This window comes from Bactrocera tryoni, chromosome 5 (assembly GCF_016617805.1).
Source record: "Bactrocera tryoni isolate S06 chromosome 5, CSIRO_BtryS06_freeze2, whole genome shotgun sequence".
NCBI lineage: Eukaryota > Metazoa > Arthropoda > Insecta > Diptera > Tephritidae > Bactrocera > Bactrocera tryoni.
The window spans coordinates 6,911,213-6,933,726 of NC_052503.1; the positions used below are offsets into that span (position 1 = coordinate 6,911,213).

At 37.6% G+C, this 22,514-nt stretch overlaps 1 protein-coding gene across 9 annotated transcripts in view; it reads left to right on the top strand.

Annotated features, from left to right (window-relative positions):
* The window catches only part of LOC120778972 (band 7 protein AGAP004871), a 116,053-nt gene that overhangs the window by 19,046 nt on the left and 74,493 nt on the right, over positions 1 to 22,514 (top strand). For 5 of the 9 annotated variants that reach the window (XM_040111057.1, XM_040111050.1, XM_040111056.1 and 2 more), the window contains exons 2-3: positions 826 to 925; positions 4,007 to 4,018. In XM_040111057.1, coding sequence (XP_039966991.1) covers positions 838 to 925; positions 4,007 to 4,018 — 100 coding nt within the window. In that variant the 5' untranslated portion in view covers positions 826 to 837. Of the gene's footprint in view, positions 1 to 825; positions 926 to 4,006; positions 4,019 to 5,306; positions 5,325 to 22,514 lie in introns of all 9 variants that reach the window. The other 4 variants (XM_040111053.1, XM_040111049.1, XM_040111052.1 and 1 more) reach the window with 3 other exon arrangements.

Genomic DNA, 22,514 nt, shown 5'->3' on the forward strand with positions numbered 1-22,514 from the left:
TTAATGGAGTAAAGTTGGCTTCAAAAAAGGCCTGTGAAAATTACTTGTCGCAGTTTTTCGCCGAGATAACAGAAAAGTTTTACATTGGTGGAATAAAGTCTCTAACGGAAAATTGACAAAAAGTGGTCGACCAAAATGGAACATATTTGGTTCATTAAAATTCATTACATAGGTATAAATACAAAAAAAATGAGTTGAAGTTTGATTAGAAATACGAAAAGACTTTTTGACTACCCAATAAGTTGAAGAACTGTTCCTTAAAAAAAGCTTTGATTTGAGTAAGAACTCGGAGTTCAAATTCCGACCAGTACACAAAATGAAATTATAAAGAAAGTTTTTCATTAGTTTTCATTAGATTGGTGGCCATTGCTAACCTTGTAAGTTGATAGTGTTAATAGGAAATTTTTCAAACGGATTTCCTATTCAACCAACTAATTATAATATGATGGAATATTTAGCTTTCGCTCGATTGTAAAATTATCTACCGAGTACTCTCCAACCATTACATAGTCTAAAGGAGCGCAAGAAGTCAGTCACCTTCGGCTCATCTAGATGCTTACGGTGGCAGAAAGTCCAACAAACTGCTTTTAATTAAAAATCCCTAACTTGTGACACAAGACTACTTTATAACGGCTGTAAAAAATCACCTAAAACGGTTTACATATGTGTGTATATGTACTTAAGAAACCGAGTCGTTGAAGTCAAATTGATTTCCAATCAATTAAAATACCATGATACCCGACTTGTTATCGAAAATTCTGTTGATTAATGTGCTGCCATGGCTTTAATTGATTTTGTTGTTGTTTGCTCTTGTCTCTTCCACAGGATATAGTACCTATGGAACAAGTTAGCTCTATGGTTTCAAACGGCGGCGGCAGTGTAACCATGCAACGCGACGACGAATACCGGAATCGTATAATGAAAAGTAAGTGTGTCATTCAAGTTGAGCATGCTGTCACAGCCTCACCCTCACCTATCACCCGCTACTCATCACTCTAAGCACATATGTATGTTTGTAGGCATGTAGAAAGCATGTTGCAAGTGTAGTAAATAAGCTTTGTACCAACCTGCCTTCCGTTCCCACCGTTATTCCTTCCATGTGTGTTTGTCTTTGCAGTAGTCCATCTGTCAGCGCAGCTGCTCAGTGCACAACTTACAGCGCCCGTCCCAGCGTCAAGCGTCATCCATCAGCTCTGGCGACTGTTGAGCTCCAAACTAACTATTCATTTACACGCGCGCTTCCATCTGCTTTGAACAATTTTCACTGGCATCTTGTCTCGCCATCATCGTCACCAGCGCCGACATCACTTTATCACATTGAAAGCTCTTCATGCGCCTTGTTTGTTGCGTCCGTCCACCGAGCTCTACAGCGCCACACATTTCATCAGAGCTCGCGTCACCGTCTAGCACGCCTTACACCTTCTGTCGCTTTCTATCGAGTTAGCTTAGCCGATCGGCCCGTTTGCCGTCATACACGTCGCTTGCCACCTGCCACCTGCCACCTGCTTGTTGTGTGTCGTGTTGTCCTAGCCCATCCTTGCTACATCCGCCAAAACATGGCAGCGCTGAAAAGTTGACACAGTTTCATATCCGCCGACATGTTTTTGGTTACTGTTTCAGCGGTGACACTTGAGTCTCACAATCAGATGTTTGTATCTACCGTTTGTATGTAATAGACACTAATTTTTTACTTGCAAATACAGTTGACTGTCGAAAAGATAGCGACAAGACGAAAAATTGCGAAAAGTTCGATTCTTGCTTACCGCAGACTGAATAAAGTCTCTCTACCACGACATATCCGACACCAAAATTGTACTCCTTTTCTTGACCGATGTGGTCGGAGTTCAAAGGCAAAATTCCGACATAACCTCAAACCCTTGAAGTGAATGAAGTTATTACGGAGAGGGTCTCAGACTCAAAACACAAATTTGCAGAAATCTTACCAGTTCTTATTTGACCACCAAGACCCGCTATACTTCACCAGTGATCTAAGGCTTTATATAAGTTTAAGATCGCGCCTGGCGGAAAGTTAATTTGGACAGGATTTATGGATGTCAAAAAATCAGAGCCGAAGGCAATCATGTTAATGCACCGACTCGAAAGTTAAAAGTATATACTATACTTAAGAACCCGAGTTTCATTCTGCATGTTTAGCTTCTTTTTTGGTCACCTTTCCATATACATATGTTATCATGTGTGCGTGCGCACTTTCAAGGCCCTCCATAATATGCGGACCTATGGCTGTACATTCGCAAAAAATTAATTGAAATATTTCTCCATGGTCTTGCTTCTGTGGCTAAGCCTGTGGCTGCGGTTGTATTCCACTCGATTGTTTGTACGAGTTTTTTATGCTCTTCGTTAGCACATCCTTGAAATGCGCGGCATGCTTCTTCGCGGTTTATAGCCACTAACTGTTTGTAAATACAGAAAAAATATCAATTGTAGGTGCATGCATTAGGGTGTGCTCGCATAAGACATTTTGCAAGTTTAGACTGCAGATACAGGGTTTGTCCGTAAGTAAAAGGACTGATTTTCTTCCGTCACGACTGTACTTCGGAATGAACGCGCACCGACTGGATTCAGTAGAGGGCGTTCCTAGCTAACGAAGGAGCGTGTGGGCAGCTGTCTCCGAACACCTGGAGAGTCAGCTATCCCAACGCTTCCACAGCAGCCCTACAGCCCAAATGTGGTCCTCCCGGACTTTTTTCGTTTCCTTGCCTGAAAAGGCCTAAAAGGTCTGAAAGGCAAGCAATTTGAGATGACAGAGGGGATCCTAGCAGTATGCACCTCGGCGCTCAAGGCTATTCCGGAGAATGCGTTCCGTGACACCTTCAATACTTGCAAATCGCGTTGGCAGCGCTGTATCCACGCAGAAATAAGCTCTTTCTGAGAAAGATTTAAAGAATCGTAACGATTGGTTTAATACATTTTTTTAACTCGACTCAGTCCTATTACTTTCCGGGCAAAGCCTGTATATCTAATTCTTAAAGACGGAGACTTCAACGATTTATTCCACAGCGTTTTCTATTTCCGAGCCTATCCTCCGATATGTGATAAATATGCGCATAGACGAAGAAACAACAATTCTACTTCCGAGCGCTGTTTGGATCACCCTAAAGTGCTTATTTGCGTACAGCAGCCGAGCATACGCACATGACTTGAAGGCGACATCCGCCAAGGTGGCTAAGCGGAGAGTAAAACGTAGTAAAAGTGATGTTGGCGGCGCCGAAGGTGGCTGCGGAGGCGGCTGTATTGTTGGCGCTTTGCGCGCTCATGCATATAACGGCGTTGCTGCTGCTGGAAATAGTGAAATAGTGTGTGCATTGACGCGCGCAGGCACACATGAGTTTATTTCTATACACACTTACATACATGCACATACATATATGAGTGTGTGCGTGCGCATTTCTTTAGCTGATAGTGTGGTTTTGTCTTTTTATTCCCATTTATTTCACTTTTGTCGATTTGTAACGCCATAATGCTGTTTGTTGTTTGTTGTTGGTTTGTTTATTTGTTTGTTCCCCCTCATCTATTTGCATGCGCGCCTGAGTGTTAGTGAGTGACTACAGGCACAGCACGTATTCACAAGTGTAGTTGTATGCCTATTGAGCATGTGAAACTCGTTTTTTTATGTGTATGTGTGTGTAGTTGTTGTTGCAGCTGCCTTTTGTGTTGCACATCTGGTGCATGAGGCTTTGCGAAATTAATTGAAATGCTCCTTTTGTACTTTCCATTTTTTATTTTTACACCACTTTTCCTTTGATGGCGGAACGACGCGTGCGAATGGCGTTGGCGAATGCTCAAAAACCGCAAATTGGAATAATTATGACAAATATTCGCATCGCAAAAAATGCCTACATTGAAAAATCGTGCATATTTTTGTGCGATTTTCCAACATATATCATTGCTCTAAACATCAACGAAATCAATGATGACGCAAATTATTCGACAATTGATGAATGATGCGTTAATGTTGTTGTGCATGCGTTGGAATTATCCATTTTAGTACGGCGTGTGGGTGAGTGCTTCAATTGGATTAATGAATTTGCACGAAAAAAAATAAAATTTAAAGGAATAACTATAACTGAAGCACCTTGTAGCTTCATATGTACATAGACAAAGTTAATTGTTATTATTTATTTATTTAGAAAAGCATGATTTTATAAAGTATTTATACATATAGCATATAAAAATATACATTATTATATACTAACCAATTTGGTTGCATATATTTACATATACATATATTTATATATATATTTTCAAATCCTTAAATTCTCAATACTTTGCTGTCTAATATTCATTTAAACAAGTTTAAATAATCCCTAATTGTCAATGTGAAACCAAATATGCTTTTATACAATACACTAAGTATTGTACTTCCTTACCATTGCCTTGTGAATCCCCTGACTCCCTTTAGCCTATATGTATGGTATGTAGTTTGTATATCGTCATCTAAAATGTAAAACAACGAACATCACTTTTCAGGCGAAGGTAAACCAATAAAATAGAAACCACTCACATTGAAACAAAATTTGAGTTTTGGTTATAAAATGGTTATGTATTGGTTATAAAACGGTTATATATTGGTTATAAAACGATTATATATTGGTTATCATACACTCATATTGAAACAAAATTTGAGTTTTGGTTATAAAATGGTTATGTATTGGTTATAAAACGGTTATATATTGGTTATCATACACTCATATTGAAACAAAATTTGAGTTTTGGTTATAAAATGGTTATATATTGGTTATCACGCACTCATATTGAAACAAAATTTGAGTTTTGGTTATAAAATGGTTATATATTGGTTATCACGCACTCATATTGAAACAAAATTTGAGTTTTGGTTATAAAATGGTTATATATTGGTTATCATACACTCATATTGAAACAAAATTTGAGTTTTGGTTATAAAATGGTTATGTATTGGTTATAAAACGATTATATATTGGTTATAAATTGGTTATATATTGGTTATCATACACTCATATTGAAACAAAATTTGGGGTTTGGTTATAAATTGGTTATAAAACGGTTATATATTGGTTATCATGCACTCATATTGAAGTAAAATTTGAGTTTTGGTTATAAAATGGTTATGTATTGGTTATAAAATGGTTATATATTGGTTATTTTATCTGACAGCAATTTTTTTTTTAATGATACGTTGTTTTGCATTTTAGGTGACGATATGTATGTATCTATCTAGTGTTAACTATTTATCTGACTTGTATGAGTTGAATTTAGCTTTATGGAGTGCAATGATTGCTTTAGCTTAATTTTTTTCTTTATTGCAGTACTGAATAAATCTCCTTGTAAGTACCCACTTTTTCGTAAAGTGGTAACCCCCTTTTTGTTTTGTATCCCATAATTTTTAGCAGGAAAACAATTGAAATTTTAGCTATATATTTTGTGTATATACGTACATATATACCGTAATTGGACAATATAATTAAATTCTTATGCTTTCCATTAGTGCTAATATTAATTAGTCCCTTAGATAATAAGAAATGTCATGATTTATCGGGAATGTAAATTTATCGATTCTTATACATATATTTGGGTGCAATACTTCGTGTCGATTTATCATTGCATGGAAAGAGTTGGAATTGTAAGAGTGGGAAGCTAAAAGTTCGTGTTTTTTGTGGAAGTGAAGCAAGTTTAAGTCTATAAAGCGTTGAAGCTATGATTGCTAAAGGTCAAACATAAACTCCACTTGTATACGTATCACATATATGTATATAGTTTTGTAAGTAATTTTCGTAAATTGGACGCTAATAGTTTCAGCTCCCAAAAATTATATCTCATTTGTACCAAAACTTTGTTTGAGAGTTGTTGAAGCAAAGTTATCTAAACGCCTGGACCAAGCGATCTAAGCTAATTATCGAGGAAATAGTTCTGTTAATAATATCGATTTTTTTATTTTAACAGTAAATTTGTTTCACAAAACACGACTGCGCATTAAAGGGATTTTCTAGTCTATAGGACCGAATTTTGAGTATTTTTTGGTAATTGTTAAAAAAAAATTAATTCCTTTACCATACATTTTTATATATTTTAATTTACATCTGAAGAGTACAAATTAATTTAAAATATAAGGAAGAGCTATGTATGGGTATAACCGAACATTTCTTACTCTTACAAAGCCACGGAAATACTTTGAGGTGAAAACGTCAACGAATTCCAACAAATTTTATATATACATACATATACTATATACAACGACATACACTGAGCGAGTAGTCGGCATAAGGTTTGTTAGAAAAACGAAAATTATGTTGATTTGGTTGATTACTGGAAAGTGAAAGTTTCAAATGAAATTTAAGGCGTGGTTTTAGTTCGATTTATTATTTTCACACTCTTTTATGGGAATATCAGAGGAATGCCACGTACCAAATTTGGTTGAAATCCGCCGAACGGGTCCCGAAATCGGTGATTTCACCACAACTGTTCTGTTCCATCCCCTAGACCAATTTTTTACTCGGCTTCGACAAAGCTATCTCATACCATCTCAGGGGTAAAGTTTAATGTATTTGACGTGTTTAGTTATTGATTTAGCGCGCTTTAAGTAGTTTTTAACAGTAATGTTATATGGGCGTGAGCTGGGTCATCATCCAATTTCATCCATTTTTACACTGTCGGTAGGATTTCTAATAATAGTATTTGCGTTAGATGAACTTGGTGGTTGTAGCCTTAGTGGTACAATAAACTTATTAGAGGGCCACTTACGAACTCATAATTCTTTTGCCAGGGAACATGTGTATCAAGTTTCATCAATATATCTCAATTTTTACGCAAGTTACAACTTGCACGGACGGACGGACGGACGGACAGACAGAGCATCGACATGCTGAGCATTTATTTACATACATAACCCTATATCTATCTCGATTAGTTTTGGGTGTTACATACAACCGGTTAGTGCACAAAACTATTAAACTCTGTAGCAACAATTTGCAAAAGTTTACAAAAAATTGCATTAGCTATGCGTCCTTGAAGTAAAGAAGGTTAAAAATTCTCGTCGCTTTGATTTATACTCGTGTGGTCATAGGCAAAAAAAAAAAAAAACAATGAAGGACTATTGTAATTAGTACGAATTTCGCTATCACAATGCCGAATTTTTTTTAGAAAATGGCGGCTATCTAAAAATAAAAGTCGATTTTTTCACAAGTTTATCGGATTTTTCCCAAATATCAAAATATATCATCATCTTCATATTCTTGGGAAAGAGAGATATGATTCTTGAGGTATTATGGCGACCGCATCAAAAAAATAGTTTAGAGAAAAAAGCGTTTTAAGTTTCGTCCACAGCTCAAACCGATCCACGACACTAAAACGGAAAAAACTTCGAAAATAACTTGAATTAAAAAAAAAAATACTTTTAGTAAGACAGTTTGGAGTATCTAAGCTATCGAATTATGAAAACATTTTAAATTTTATTTTGTGAATAAATAAAATGCCTATATAAACGTAATAAAAAACTATTTTTTCTGACTTATGAGCGGATTTAATGCCTTGAGCCAGCATGGATAGCTTGTTAAACCTGAAAGCAATACAAGAACTTTGATCAATATTTCTATATATGTATATTACATTGTTGTAGGAGCTTATAAAAACTCATAAAAGGCGACGATACATTAAGTTAAGTAAGGTCGGCACCTTTCTTTAAATTTCTTTAATATCTACAATATATAAATTAATTAGGAACTAAAAAAGAGTAGCACAACAACGTTGCCTCAGTATATTAATTTTTAAATTTATAATGTGGATATTAGAAATATCGAAAATTGAAAATATGCTAGAGAGCAAAATCGAATTTTCAGTTCAAGCGTCTGGTGACTACATTGTCGGCATATAAATATCACTCATACGCACTGGTGTTTGGTATATGATTATTCCTGTTGTCGGTGACAATACACATATATAGAAGCCAATGTACAATGTGGATAATACAAAATACAAATTTTATAAAGTTAAGGTTATGAACGATGGTAAAAAGCTGTAGAAGTAAGTTGATTATTTTAATATGCAGAAGCTATTAGTTTTTGAACCTGAGAATTGGCAAAATAATACCTGCCGCCATAAAAATTTATGTTCGCTCACCAGAAAAGTGATAAGATAAGAGTCTAATTTCAAATGTTAATAGTTTATTACAAGTTGGAATAATTTAACTAAAAAATTAGAAATGATAAGCACTTTTTAAAAATATAGAACATCTGAAAAAAAAGGAGAATATTTTTATGAATACTTTAAGACTGTTAAAGCCGTTGTTAACTAATATGCTCACTTATGAATATTACTGCCTTGAAAATTCAGAAACTTGTCTTAGTTTAATCGCCTCTTAATAATACATCTATGTTCGTGAAGTTATAACCATAACTCAAAAAATGTTCACTATTTCGTCTAAAAAGTATTAAAAATTCAACGCCTAGCATGGATTAAATAGAAATTGCTTTCGTATTAATAAACCGTTGCGAAGTTCATATTACCAAATTTGCAAAACTTACAAGCACCACTTATTGGAGTACATAGAAGCATGTAGTACATGTGTACGAGCTTGCAAGTGCATGTGTGCTAATGTATGCACACAACAAGTGTTTTTGGTGCTTGTGTTTGCAACGGAATCAACAATGAGGAGACGGCCCCCAGCAATTCCATGCCGCGCCATGAACCCAGCAGAGAATTTTGTTTGCTTAAAACTCAACTGGTTTTATACTAGTAAAGAATTTGAGTTTCACGATGCGACTCAACGAAATTCACAAATACTCGTAAAGCTCACATTTTGTTATAAAAATATAATTGCTTATTTTTTTCAACTACTGCCGGCTACTAGGGTCCAGTTGATAGAAGCGGTTTCAGAGAAATAGTTTCCATATCAAATAAAAAGATCTTTACAGCATGAGCCCCGCTCTGCTTTCTGTATGGTAAAGTTCGCTGAAGAGCAAACACAAATACATAAACACTCGCACATATGTAGAAGCTTGTGGAGAAGTATTTGCATTCAAGCAAAAGTATCTCAGGGAGTTTGTACTCGTACTTGTCGGCAGACGCTTCACGTATGCAAAGCATTTCCAGCACGTAAACCGAAAAACACAAAGCATGCGCCGCACACACACGTGCACACTCATGTTGAGGCAGGACGCTGAAATGCTTGTGACTTGCAAATGGGTTTGATTAGTGAGAGTGGGCTTGTAATTTTGGCATAAAGCATGCTTTGGCCGAAGGCAATGGGTTAATTGCTTGTATATTTGCCATTTTTCTCACATAAATTTTAAAGTACACAAAAAGTTAGTTACGAGCGAGTGAAAATTTCATAACGGTCAGCAGTTAATTTTATGAGCCTTCTAATAAAAAATACAAGGGAGAAGGCTTTTTTAAAGGGCTGCGGTAGAAGGCTGGTTATATGTAGATAATATGGTAAACGATACGCCGCTCTATTGAGTGGGGTCAAGGAGGACGTTAAATTGATTGTCACTATTTGTTTGTTATTATTGTATATTATCTTTTGATTTTCGAAGTCTTTCCGAGCTAAATCGTATAAATATTTAGATAACTGCTCGCTTTAAAAATAATTTGCTTAAAAAAGTCGAAGTTTTCTGATATTTTCTGTAGGGAAGTGAATTCTGTATGCGTAAGTCAAACTTTCGAAAATTAAATGTCGCGTTTGAGAAAGCTAGTGGCCACCAATAATAATCTTGAAGTTGTTTATAATTTGAAATCAATTCTTTTCCAAAGAAAGATTATTAAAATTTCCCCAGTTCTGGAGACTTACGCATCATGAACTTAATTTTTGTTAACGTTTAAGTAAAGAATTTCAAGGAGTGAGCAATTATATACTCAAGTTCAAATTTGTCTTGGTCTGGTCCACATAAACGCAACGCCCAAGCCCAATCGATGCAATTTCCTACATTTTTACAACATATTTTCCATCAGTGAATGTAGTGAAGTCATCGAAAACGTACTTTTTGCCAACCAATAACAGCGTATATTGTCCCATATAAAAAAGTGCCTTGAAATAGTGCGTGTCTACATCAGAGAGTTTTCAACATCTCTCATGGATTGTCGTAACACATTTTGGATAATGTTTTGCTATGAAGCGTGCCAAAGGTAGACCCTCACTTAAATATTTGAATCTGATTGGCTCCCTGTAGTTGTATTCGAAACCGAAGAATCCGCATCGTCAGCCCAAGTGTTCGTGTTGTAAACAAACAGTTGCCAAAACACACAACATTTGACGAATAGATATCAAATTGCAGACATGAAAAGAGGTTGAGAAAAAAATAATTGTCGATGCGGTTTACCCGCGATTTTAAATTTAACGGTGCGAGTCTTTGAAGTTGTAGATAATTTCGTCTATCTTAAAACCAGCAATAACACCAACAACAACATCAGCCTCGAAATCCAACACAAAACAAGGTAGATTAAACTGGTAGGCAATAAGCCACGCATAGACCAATTTAGTCCTTTGTGATACCAGATGGAGTTCATTTGCTAAGTCCAAGCAGAGTAGTCAGAGTGCCAATCGAAGTTTTGTGTACTTTCGATCTACCGTTTTGCACATGACTTTTGCAGTCTTGAACCCAGGTAGCTCGTTCCATTATGTTTTGATTTTCTTTCCCATGTTTTTGTCCAGATCGTCGCATAGACAATACAAGGGTTTTCTAATGTTTATCACGTTTTTCGCTGTTTCGCTGTAGCCGCACACCATTCTTGGCAATCTCGTCCACTATTTCATTGCCCGCGATTCCTTTGTGATCTGACACCCAGTAGAAGTGAAGTTGCTTACATCTGGCAACACTTTCCACTGCCGCCCTGGTTCTCAAAACACTTCTGGCCGATATGCAGTATGAGGTTACAGCTCCGCGGTTTTCCCAATAGCAAAGACCTCAGGTTGTAATATACTACAGTGGTCCGGTAACTTGTTGCCTTATGGATGTTAACTCTGGACAGTTTATCCACGCACCAACTACATTCTACATTTTCGAGCCAACAGTATAGATGTTTAGAGTGTTGCGCGTAGCTAACATACATACCTTTACGCCAGCCATCTTTTCTTATGCTTATTTTGAACCTTCTTTCCCAGTTGAAAAGTTGTGTCATGTAGGCGGTGTTTGCCCAACCGCCATTACCCATTGAGCTATATTCGAAGGTCCTATCTGTAAATTCCCCTGCAGCTAGTAGTCGTCCAGCCGATTTTGGTCCGCAGTTACCAGCGAAGAGGTCTACAAGTATAGGTGGCAGGTTTAGTACCAGTTCAAGAGCCGCCGTTGGAGTTCTTCTTAAAGATCCCGCGCTGTGCCATACGCAGCGAGTCTCTGATCCCTTCGACACAGATTAACTCTTGCCAACATGCGCTACTTCGGAGTGAGTGGGCGATTTAGAAGTAAAATCCTCTCTTGACGAACAAGGACCAAATTCTATGAGTCATGCATCACCACCGTCCTGCTATATGGTGTCTGATAAGTCAGCGGTACGAGTTTTCAAGAGAAAGGTTCTACGGAGGATTTATGGTCCAAAAATTATCCATAATCTGCCGGATGGAACTAGAATTCAAATATACAATTATAGGGTAACATATATCAAATGCTTTAACTTTTCGAAAAGTCCAACTAGTTTAAGTAGTTTAGCAGCAGAGCTGATTTTGAGCGTTACATTCCGGCTCTTGTTTTAGTCAACCCCTCTAAATTTCAAACCACACTGGAACAAAGAAAAATCTTTGACGTATGACTTCTAAATTTTTACAGGATCAGCAATGCCTTCAAGGTGTTTTACTTCCAAGACAAGAAATTAACTATTTTCGAACTTTGTGTGCATACAAAATATTTGCTATTTATAAATTGATCAACTACTTTCCCCTCTCCTCTGCTAAAAAAGTTGCCTGGCCACTTCAAGAGCACACAACTTGCCTCAGGCAAATCTCTGCTTACAACCACATTTACTTAGTCTAAGCATAATAGTAATAATAATAAATCATCTCATTGTGGCAAATCTTCCACATGCAAATTGTATAGAAAAGAGGATGAAAGGAGAATGGGAAATATTTACACTTGTCATTGCAATTTGTCAAAGCAATGAAATGAAAGTAAATGACATGCGAAAACAAGCTCATAACAGCGTGCACAAGCAAGCCTCATCGCCTTGACTTGCTGAACCGAATTCCCCATCAGGCACATTTCTTAGCTGTGATTGTGGGAATCTCGCCTTATTAGCATAAAACACTTACATTTTCAACTAAATTACACAATGTTAATTTAAAAGACAAACTCAGATGCCAGCAACAATGCCGGCAGGACACAAAGCGACTGCGGAAAAGCGAAGAGAGAGCGGGAGGCAGTGTAATGAACGGGAGCAGCACGTCGCTGCTTTGCTCGAAAATTTCCTATCCAAGCGTTTATGTGTGTGTTTCGTTTGTGTGTGTGTGTGCGCATATTTGTTTGTATGCCGTCAAGAGGTTATCTTAGCAAGCTGGCGTTTTCTTAGCGTTGCTTTGTGGCCTCTTGGCGCACTGCCATCGCTGCCAATTCACGTTTCACGCTCCGCACTGTGGCGAATAGCAAGCGTTGCCACCAGATTGTGGCTGCTAGCAATTTCTAGATGGTTAATAAATACAAACTAAACACACAATTTTGGTGGGGAGGTGGGGCGAAGCACAAATACGGCACGCTTCACACTCCACCACGCCCTGCCGGGCGGTATTTGTCACTTTCAGACTTTTGTTAGTGTCTTTGAGTGGGTTCTGTTGTTGTTGCTGCTGTTGCTGTCATCATGGTTGATAGTTTTCTGTAGTGCCGTTTGGTGTTTGTTGTTTTGGTGTTGTTGTAAAGATTGGTTGTGTTTGAAAAACCAGCTTATGGATTAAAAGTGGAAAATTCGCCGAGGCAAAAACCGTTAGGCATTTATGATGCTGGCAGTTGCATTATGTGTAGTTCCTAGGCCGTTGGTGGCAGCAGGGAGGCAGGAAAGCGCAGCATTTTCTGCTTATAAGAAATTCGATAAGGGTTTTGTATATACATATGTACATATAGATTCTTTGCGTGCGTCCTCCGAGCGCTCGGCAGCCACAAGCTCACCATATACCGTATATAGTAGTATATATACATATTTATGAATACATGTACACATATATATGAATGTTGGTGTGCGTGAGCCCGCATATTTGTCAGTTCAATGCACTGCCTCGCCAACTTCCGCCAGCCGCTGCAGCTCGACAGCTCCATTGCTCAGCCCCCTGGGCCAACTCGATGTTATTGGCAATGGATTGTTGGCTGTCAGTCGTCGAGTGTGTTGATTGAAAAAATTCTTTAGGCTGGCGACTTATGAATGTGTGATATGCGCCAAGAGTCGCGCGCGTCCCAGGGGGAGGGGTTGGTGTGGCGTGCATTTCCGCTGCCAACTCAAGAAAGTTGGTGAATAGTTAAGGCCGTTGTATAAACGCGCTGTCATTTCTCAGTCTTTACGGCTCGAGCCGTCGATGCCGGCGATAGTGGCATTGAAGACGCGCACTCCGAAGCATTGTAGAAGTGGCAGGCGCAGGCACTCACATAAATGAACACAGTTTTCTTTATGAATTCCGCAAATAAATGGCAGCTATTCTCAACCACGTTGAATGTAATTTTTCTTCGCTGACTTCTTCTGCTTGCTTCTTCGCCAGCAAAGTCGAGAAAGTCAAGAAAGTAGAGATTCTTATGCATTTATTAGACGCTGCTGAATTTTGGCGCTTTTCATAATATTTGTGTGTGCTCAAGGCATTTGTTTGGACCGATGGCACTTGCTGTGTGACTATTTGATTCATGGCGTGGCATGGTGATCCACCGTGGTCGATTCGGTTTTTCATGGTGCGCGTTGTTTGTGGGGTTTCTAGAATGGATTTGTGCGATGTATAGAGATAAACGCTGGCAAATTTAGACTTATATTAAGCATTCTTCAATTTCAGTGAGATATTTGGGAAGTTCGGGATTTCAGTGGTTTGAAATGATGGTGGTTCGAATCTCGAAAAATGTTTTTATTATTTGAGTATCATCTTTTTTAGTGTCAAGGTCTTAAAGAGGACCTTTACAATAAATTTCACGATAATTAAAAAATTTTATTATTGTCGAGTTAAAGCACTAACTCAAACTTGAAGTCACTCCCAAGTCCATGAAATTTTGGGCTCTTCTAACTTAATTAATGCAAAAATACGCTTTATACCTTGAACAGCGTATATTAACGAAGTCATCTCTAGTTAAAACAAGTAAGGAAGAGAAAAGATCGAGTGCAACCTAACATTTTATACTCTTTCAACTTGCAAGGATCACAGCCATGGAAATACCTTAAGGTGTAAAACGTCAACCAGAGGAACGGAATCTAAGCAACTATATATATATATATATATATATAATATATACAAGGTGCGTTCCAAAGTAAGCAGGACTTTTTAAATCTAGCGCCCCCTGGTCGCGCCATCTATATGTCGACTAGTGCGTTAGAATCTGCTGTTTATCGATTGTCCAGTGAGAATTTCAAGACATTTCATTGATTGGAAGTAAAGTTATTGCGTTTAAAGTGTCAGTATGTTTGTGTGCTTCGAACAAAGGGCCAACATTAAATTTTGTTTTAAAATTGGTAAAACTTTTGACAAAACGTTTCAATTGATGAAACAAGTTTATGGCGATGATTGCCTATCCCGCAGCAGAGTGCACGAGTGGTTTCAACGTTTTCAAAGTGGTCGTGAGAACATAAATGACGGCCAATCAAAATCCGTGATCACTGGAAATTCTATCGAAATTCTACCATTAAAAATCAGCCGAAATCATCATTGAAATTCATGGAAATGGAATTGAACATCTCCAAAACATGGATTTAACGCATTTTGATTGAACATTTGGGCTTAAGAAAGGTGTGTGCAGGGTTCGTTTCGCAGAAATTGACTGACGACCAAAAATTGCTCAGAATCCAACATTCGAAGAAGGATTATTTGACCAAAAATCAAATTTTTACCATTAACCACTCCCCGTATTCACCTGATGTGGCACCGTGCGGCTTCTTCCTTTTGGAAAAATGCATTTGCTCATGAAAGGAAAGCGTTATGCAGACGTAAAGGACATTCAAAAGGCTTGCACCGGCATACTGGCGGCTATACCGGCCAACGAGCTAAAACACACGTTCGACATGCTCTTGGACCGTGCAAAAAGCTGTATTGAAGCAGAAGGAGACTATTTTGAATAAATTAAACTGATTTTGCCGAAAAAACCATTTATTCTGTTTTTTTTTAAGTCCTGTTTACTTTGGAAGGCACCCTGTATAATTCATAGACTGACTGACATATTCGACATAAGGTTTGTTAGAAAAACGAAAATCATTATATGGGAGTTGGGGATAGTGTTGACCCGATTTCAACTATTTTTGCCAATACCACAAACTATTAACATACTACATACTAAAAAATGTCCCTGGGTTTAATAAAGTACCTCCCATACTATCACCAATCACATGGCGTAAAGTCAGCCGGATATTCAAAAATCCTGATATACGTTACATATATGGGGCTAGGTCAAGTTTTTCGCCCAATTTTATCTATTTTAGGCACAGAGATAAGCTGTTATGAGTAAAACAAGCTCTCTCATTTTCGTTGAGATAACCACATATAAGTCACCGGGAACTTCGAAAATCTTTATATTAGGTAAATGGGGCTCAGGGAAGTATTGACCCGATTTAACCGATCTTTGACAGACAAAAATACTATTATCAGGAAAAGATATTTTCAGGTCAAAGGTTAACTATAGATACTAGGGTCCACATATTTGGCTGTGCCACCAAATCTGGGGCTTGAACAGTTGTTGTGCCGACAATTTTTGTCATAACCATTATTCGTGTTTTATTCCGTCATTTCAATTGCTTCTTAATTTGTGTACTGGAAAGTAAAAGAATTTAAAGTTGTGGTATATGGGAAGTAGGCGTGGTTGTAGTCCGATTTCTAAGTTTCATCAAGGTATCTTAATTTTTAGTCAAGTTACAGCTTGCACGGACGGACGGGCAAATTGACGGACAGTCACCCGGATTTCAATTCGTCTCATTATTCTGATCTCTTATATATACATATGTATAAGTATATAGGACTATATCTATCTCGTTTAGTTTTAGGTGATACGTAAAACCGTTAGGTGAACAAAACAATTACACTCTATAGCAACATGTTGCAAGAGTATAACAATGCACCTCGGCATAAATAACGGTGCTTTAGGGTGTTAAAATATTTATAACTCAAGAAGCTCGTGACTCCCGCTTTTTGCTTTTGCCGAATTTTCGCACGTACCACGAAGCTAGTACATATGTAGAAATGTCTTGAATTCCGACCGGCGATCAATAAACTAAATTATGTGCCAGCATCACATTTTCATGAGCTCGCATACACTCACCGCGAGACACATACACGTTTATGTGTGTGTGTGTGTGTGCGATGGTATTTTCTGTTTGTGCGTGCCTCTGCGTGACCTCTTCTGCATACGCCATTGCGATTCTCCCATTCATATTTAATTTTGTCGGAAGCGCGGAGCTTCTGCTGCTGTCGCTGCTGGTGTTATTTATTTGAATTTAATTGATGCTTTGTTGGCCTTTTGATTAAGTGTGAGCCCATCAGTGCTTAAATGTAATGTGCTCGTGGCAACGTTTTTGTGAATGGTTAAGCGCGCATTGCGTTGTAGCTTAAATTGCTGAAGCGGAAATTCTCATTAATGCTGCGCCAAATTTTGGTTGCCATATGTAATGCCATTGACGAATTTCCAGTTGAGTTATGGGCGCCTATAAAGCTTGTTGCAAATATATTTGATTACAGGACTTTTTTATGTTTCTCGATTAAAATTTCATGTGGATTAAAATTGACAAAATGCTAGGATTTAAATTAAATTCAGATAAAATACTGAAATTGTTGAAATGAATGTGTGTGTTTAAATATAAATTTCATCATATGCGCATATCACATTCGGATCAGAGGTTTTTGTGGTCTTATGTAGAATAAATATGTTATTTTTTATACAAATCAGTTTGCTGAAAGATAAGAGTGTACGAATTTAATCACATTTATTTGCTTACTATACTAAATCACAAACTACACCTAGTCATATAGATATACTCACAAAAAATTAAAATTTTTTATATGTTTTTTTTTTACTTTGAGCTCTAACAGCTTCGTGCTAAATTTAAGTTGATTACATTCATATGCCTGAGCGATTCGTTTCAATTAAGCTTTTGCCTTTGCTGTACCTTTGCTGCCCCACTAACTGAGTAATTATATTGATTTAGTTAAGCTGTCGAAAATTCATCATACCAACTCCGAAGCGTTCTTTGGCTCATACAAGAGAAAAGATTATCACATTTTCAAAGGCATATTTTACGATAGACAGTGGCGTAGCTACATTTTCGGGCGCCCGGGGGCAAGGACCTTCTGCCGCCCCCACAAAATATCTTCAATATTAAGGATATAAAATTTAGGAACTAGAAGCCACGCAAAGTCTGAAAATCCAAAATTCTCACAATACGGTTTTTGAGGAAATTGATAGTAAATTTACAAGACATCTTATTAAAAGCCATAAAAGAACCTATTTTCGCCCTATATCTTGTACACTTTTGACACAATTTGCAGGAATTTTTGCCCGAATTGGAGTTTTAAAAACAGCGAAGATCGTTTTGCCGCCCCCAAGACGTTGCGCCCGGGGCGACGGCCCCCTTCGCCCCCCTCTAGCTACGCCACTGACGATAGAGAACATACACAAGAAAATATTGGGTAGTCGAAAAAGTCTTTTCGTATTTGTCAATGGATGCCGTTGCAGTCGTATATCTCCAGCGCTACCAATCACATTGTGTCATACTATATAGTGTTGGAAAGGTGAGATTTTGAGCTTTATTTAACCAAAAAAAAATTTAATTCGGCGAAGTTGAAAAAAAGTAACAGCTGTTCAAAAATCAAAAATGAGTGAAAATAATGAAGAAATTCGCTTTATTTTGAAATTTTTGTATAAAAAAGTGAAAAATGCCACGCAAGCCATCAATGAAATTTCTGAAGTTTACGGAGACGATGCTGTATCGGTTCGTGTAGCACAACAATGGTTCGCTCGCTGCGTTCTGGAAATTTCGATGTGAACCTCGCTCTGGTCGACCTATCTTTGAAAAAGTCGATGAAATTATGGAAACATCGTTAAGGAACTTAACATTCATCATCAATCGGTTTTGAACCATTTAAAAAATGCTGGCTACAAAAAGAAGCTCGATGTTTGGGTACCACAGGAATTGTATGTGAAAAATTTAATGGACCGAATTAACATCCGCGATTCTTTGTTGAAATGAAATGAAATCGAACCATTTCTGAAGCGACTGGTAACAGGAGACGAACAGGGGATCAAATACGACAATAATGTGAGAAAAAGATCATGGTCCAAGCGTGGTGAAACTCAAAAAATGGTCGCAAAGCCAGGTTGATGCCTCGAAAGGTTATGCTGAGTGTTTGGTGGGATTGGAAAGGAATCATCCAGTAGGAGCTGCTCCAACCTGTTCGAACGATTGATTCTACATTTTACTGTCAACAGTTAAAGAGATCGAAGCAAGCAGTCTTCCATCAGGACAACCCTAGACCACACACATCTTTGATGTCTCGGCGAAAACTGGGAGAGCTTGGCAGGAAAGTTTTGATGCCTCCACCATAAAGCCTTGATCTTGCATAATCGGACTAATATTTGTTTCGGTCAATGCAAAACTCCATTAATGGAGTAAAGTTGGCCTTAAGAGAAGCCTGTGAAAATTACTTGTCGCAGTTTTTCGCCGAGAAACCAGAAAAGATTTACACTGGTGGCATAATGTCTCTAGTGGAAAAGTGGCAAAAAGCGGTTGAACAAAATGGTACATATTTAGTTCACTAAAGTTCATTATAAATATAAAAAATAGTAAGTTGAAGTTTGATTAGAAATACGAAAATACTTTTTCGACTACCGAATATATTTACATATGCACAGACATTTCAAAATCTGGGATACTAGTACATGCCTGTAAAAGTGGCGTTAAATCTTTAATTTCTCGCGTGTACTGTAAGAAAGGTAATTGAGGTACGTGCGGGGCGTATACATAACATTTGTTGACATACTCAACGCATTTCCAATATCCCACTCTTTCTCGGAATGTCTAGAATTTTCATATATCAAAAGAAACATTAGTAAAAATTTGAGCAATTTGACAGAATTATTTTGTTAGAACTGTTTTGAATTTCCTAAGGTGAGTGTGTGTAATTGTTCCAGTAACAAGTTCTGAGTTGGCTGTACGTGTATAACAGCTCCGTCATCACTACATCGGACTTGCTCGATTTGTTTACAATAACATCAGTTTGCTGTCAATCCATCATGAACGAATGAAAAAGCGACAAAGTGTAAAAAAATAAATATGAACATTTAATACAAAAGCAATATTTTTAATTATCCTGAACACGCACTCTACAAACTGGGTCACTCGCCGCTCATAGCAGCGCAACTCTCGTCAATTAGAGTGGCTCGTGCATTTGAAATTTTAATTGCACGAGAAAATCAATAACTCGTGCGGCGAAGAGGCGGCTGCATTTGCCTACTCATAAACATGAATTGATTTCAAATTTATACAATATTAATATCAATGTATGCGAAGGCAAAACACACGCTCCCCACCCACTTACTGCAGAGCCGATTCTCTGCTTGAGTGTGTTTGGGGGAGGAGGGTATCTGAAGTGCTCATTACTCAATAGCGCTATTGACAGACAGTGCACGGAGTGAGATCATTAAATAGCAATACTCGCACAATCACAAGTACCCACGCCACGAAGGACACTTTCAATGGCAGCACAGAGGCCGCGTGGACCTACTCATTGTCGAGCGGGGTACGAATGTATTATTTGCGCTGCGCTATATTCACGATTAGAACGCGCAATTTTTATCGCCTGAAAAGTTAATTTGCAGTTTTATATCAACATTCGCATTAACTAAATTATTATTTACTTTTAAATGACAGCCGAGTACTCATGGAATAATTCATACACTCCAAGTGCCAGCAAATAAACAAGTAGCTGTCCACCCCCTCTCTCTCCGCTGTGCAGTAAATGAGCGTCGCGTCGGGGCCTCACAGCGTGTTCTTGTATCGGTGGGGTGGTTGCTTAGCCATGGCGGAACAGCTGGCGATTCGGAGAAATTGCATTTAATAATGCAAAATGGTGGAAATGAGCAACATAATGAATTAAGTTTGGCTGTTTTGCCCGTTTTGCACAGGCGGCGAAACAAGAACAGCAAAGGAGCAAAGGAAAATGCAAAAAAAGTTGAATAAACCACAGTGTTTAGTGAAAAATACGTATATATGTCACATACATTATGACAAAAAAGTATCCGAAAATTGTAAAGAAAACGCAAAATATTTAGTTATTCCTCAATAATTATTTTGTTGCCTTCAAAGTAATTCCCACCAGTTGTAATACACTAATGCCAACGATTTTTCCCGTTCTCGAAACACTTTTCATAAGCATATTTTGGGATGGCCTCCAGCTCCTTCAACGAATTCGGTTGTATCTCTTCGATCGATTGAAAACGAGTTCCACGGAGCACCAATTTCAGTTTGTGTGTCAAGGAAAAATCACACGGATCCAAATATGGTGAATACGGTGGTTACTCGTTGGTATTATGGCATTTTTGGATTGTTCTTAGACAATTTCGGCCGTTTTCGACGGACGTTCTTATTCAAACGCCTCCATACGGCCGAATATAACTCTTTAATGAATGTCTGTTCTTCTGAATAAAATTAATGATGCACCGAACCACGAATATTGAAAAAAACAACGAGCATCACTTTGATTTTTGGTCGACTTTGACATGGTTTTTTTGGTTTCGGCTCATTTTTTCCTCCATTCCCACGATTGTATGCTATAATTTCATGTCAAACAAATAAACCCATCTCATCGGCAGTAGCAACGAGTCAAGCAAGAACGCGTTTCATACCCAAAACATCCACTAAAATCATTCGAACTTACTCGCGAGAGATGTCGAGCTCTCTTACCATCTCTCTAACACTTGGCTGACGATTCTCAAGCACCGTATCCTTCACTTTTTTATTATTTTCATCAGTTGAAGAGGTCCAAGGTCGTCCAGAACGAGTCATGTCTTTAACGATCTCTCGATAGTCTTTCAAGTCTTTGTACCACTCGTAGGCTTGAGTTTTTGACAAAACTGAAACACCGTAAGTCTTTTCCAACATTCGCAACGAATCCGCACACGAAATTTTGTTAGAAATACAAAATTTTAGACGAATTCTCTGTTCGATATTTTTATCCACTGTGAAAATGGCAATGCATTACTGACTACTAGCATAGCTAAATACATTTTTTTTGAAATATGTATCATTTAACCGTAGACCAAACAATTTCTGGATTTTTTGTTGTTCCAATGTAAACAAACACATCAACACATTTATTGTGAATATATAAACTTATAAAGGTCAGGAATTTTCATTTTACTGTGCTCAGAGTTATTGGTTTGTTGTAGTCGGCATAAAAGCTCATATTTTATTCCTAGCAATTTTAAAGAAGAAAGCTTAAATTGCATGTTTAAATATTCCGTATGTGCTCGCTCTTTGCTTTAGGAAATTTCGTAAAAAATATGATTTCAGAGGCTTGTGCCTCACACAATAATTTGCTCAATGAAAGTGGTTTTTTTCATCGATTATGGTATAGTACCAGCTTTCTTCAAGTGGTTTTGGGATTTAGTAAATAGATCTGCTCCAAAGTTCCTTACATTCTTTCGACTATAGCGCTGTGAACTTCTAGAAGTATCACTTTTGATTGGGAAGGAGTAGCCTCAACAAATTGCACAAGCAAAAGGACAAAAAGATGATTTGAATCAACTTTTAATACGTTCTGGTTATCATGTTCTTTACAAAAAAATTAATTAATTATAACAATGAATTACTGTACCAATGTGAGAGATCACTTTAAAAGAACATTCTCTTACTTTGATCGAGAAAAAGAGCTTTCATTCAGTAGCCAATACGAAGAGCTTTTACCGTCTATGGGCATGCCTGTATTCCCTTGATATGATTTACACAGGGGTTTTGAGCTATTCTTATCAATGGATTCTTTAACGTAAAGTTTTCAAAAATTTGTCATTGAGGTCAGAGATGTGTACTGGGTTTCCACACTCCAAATATATTTCTATTATAAGAAATTTTGTAATAAAAACTTTCAGCCGTTCGGAGTTCCTGAAATTATAGAACTGCCAAGTGGTGGCTAAAGCCAAAAGCAAAAGTTGAAGGAGAAGGTGGACGAGACATCCAGCAAGAATGTAAACCAAATTCAGAACTTAACTTTTTCCGCATGTAGGCACGCACTTTTTGCACAGTGTTAATAAACACGCGAGTAAATAAAATATGAAAATTTAAGAGCCATAAACTGCTATAAGCTTGCATATTTACGCAATACATATTTACATACCAAACTAAATAATTTCGGTTTTTCCAGAAGTCGCCATGTTCTAGGC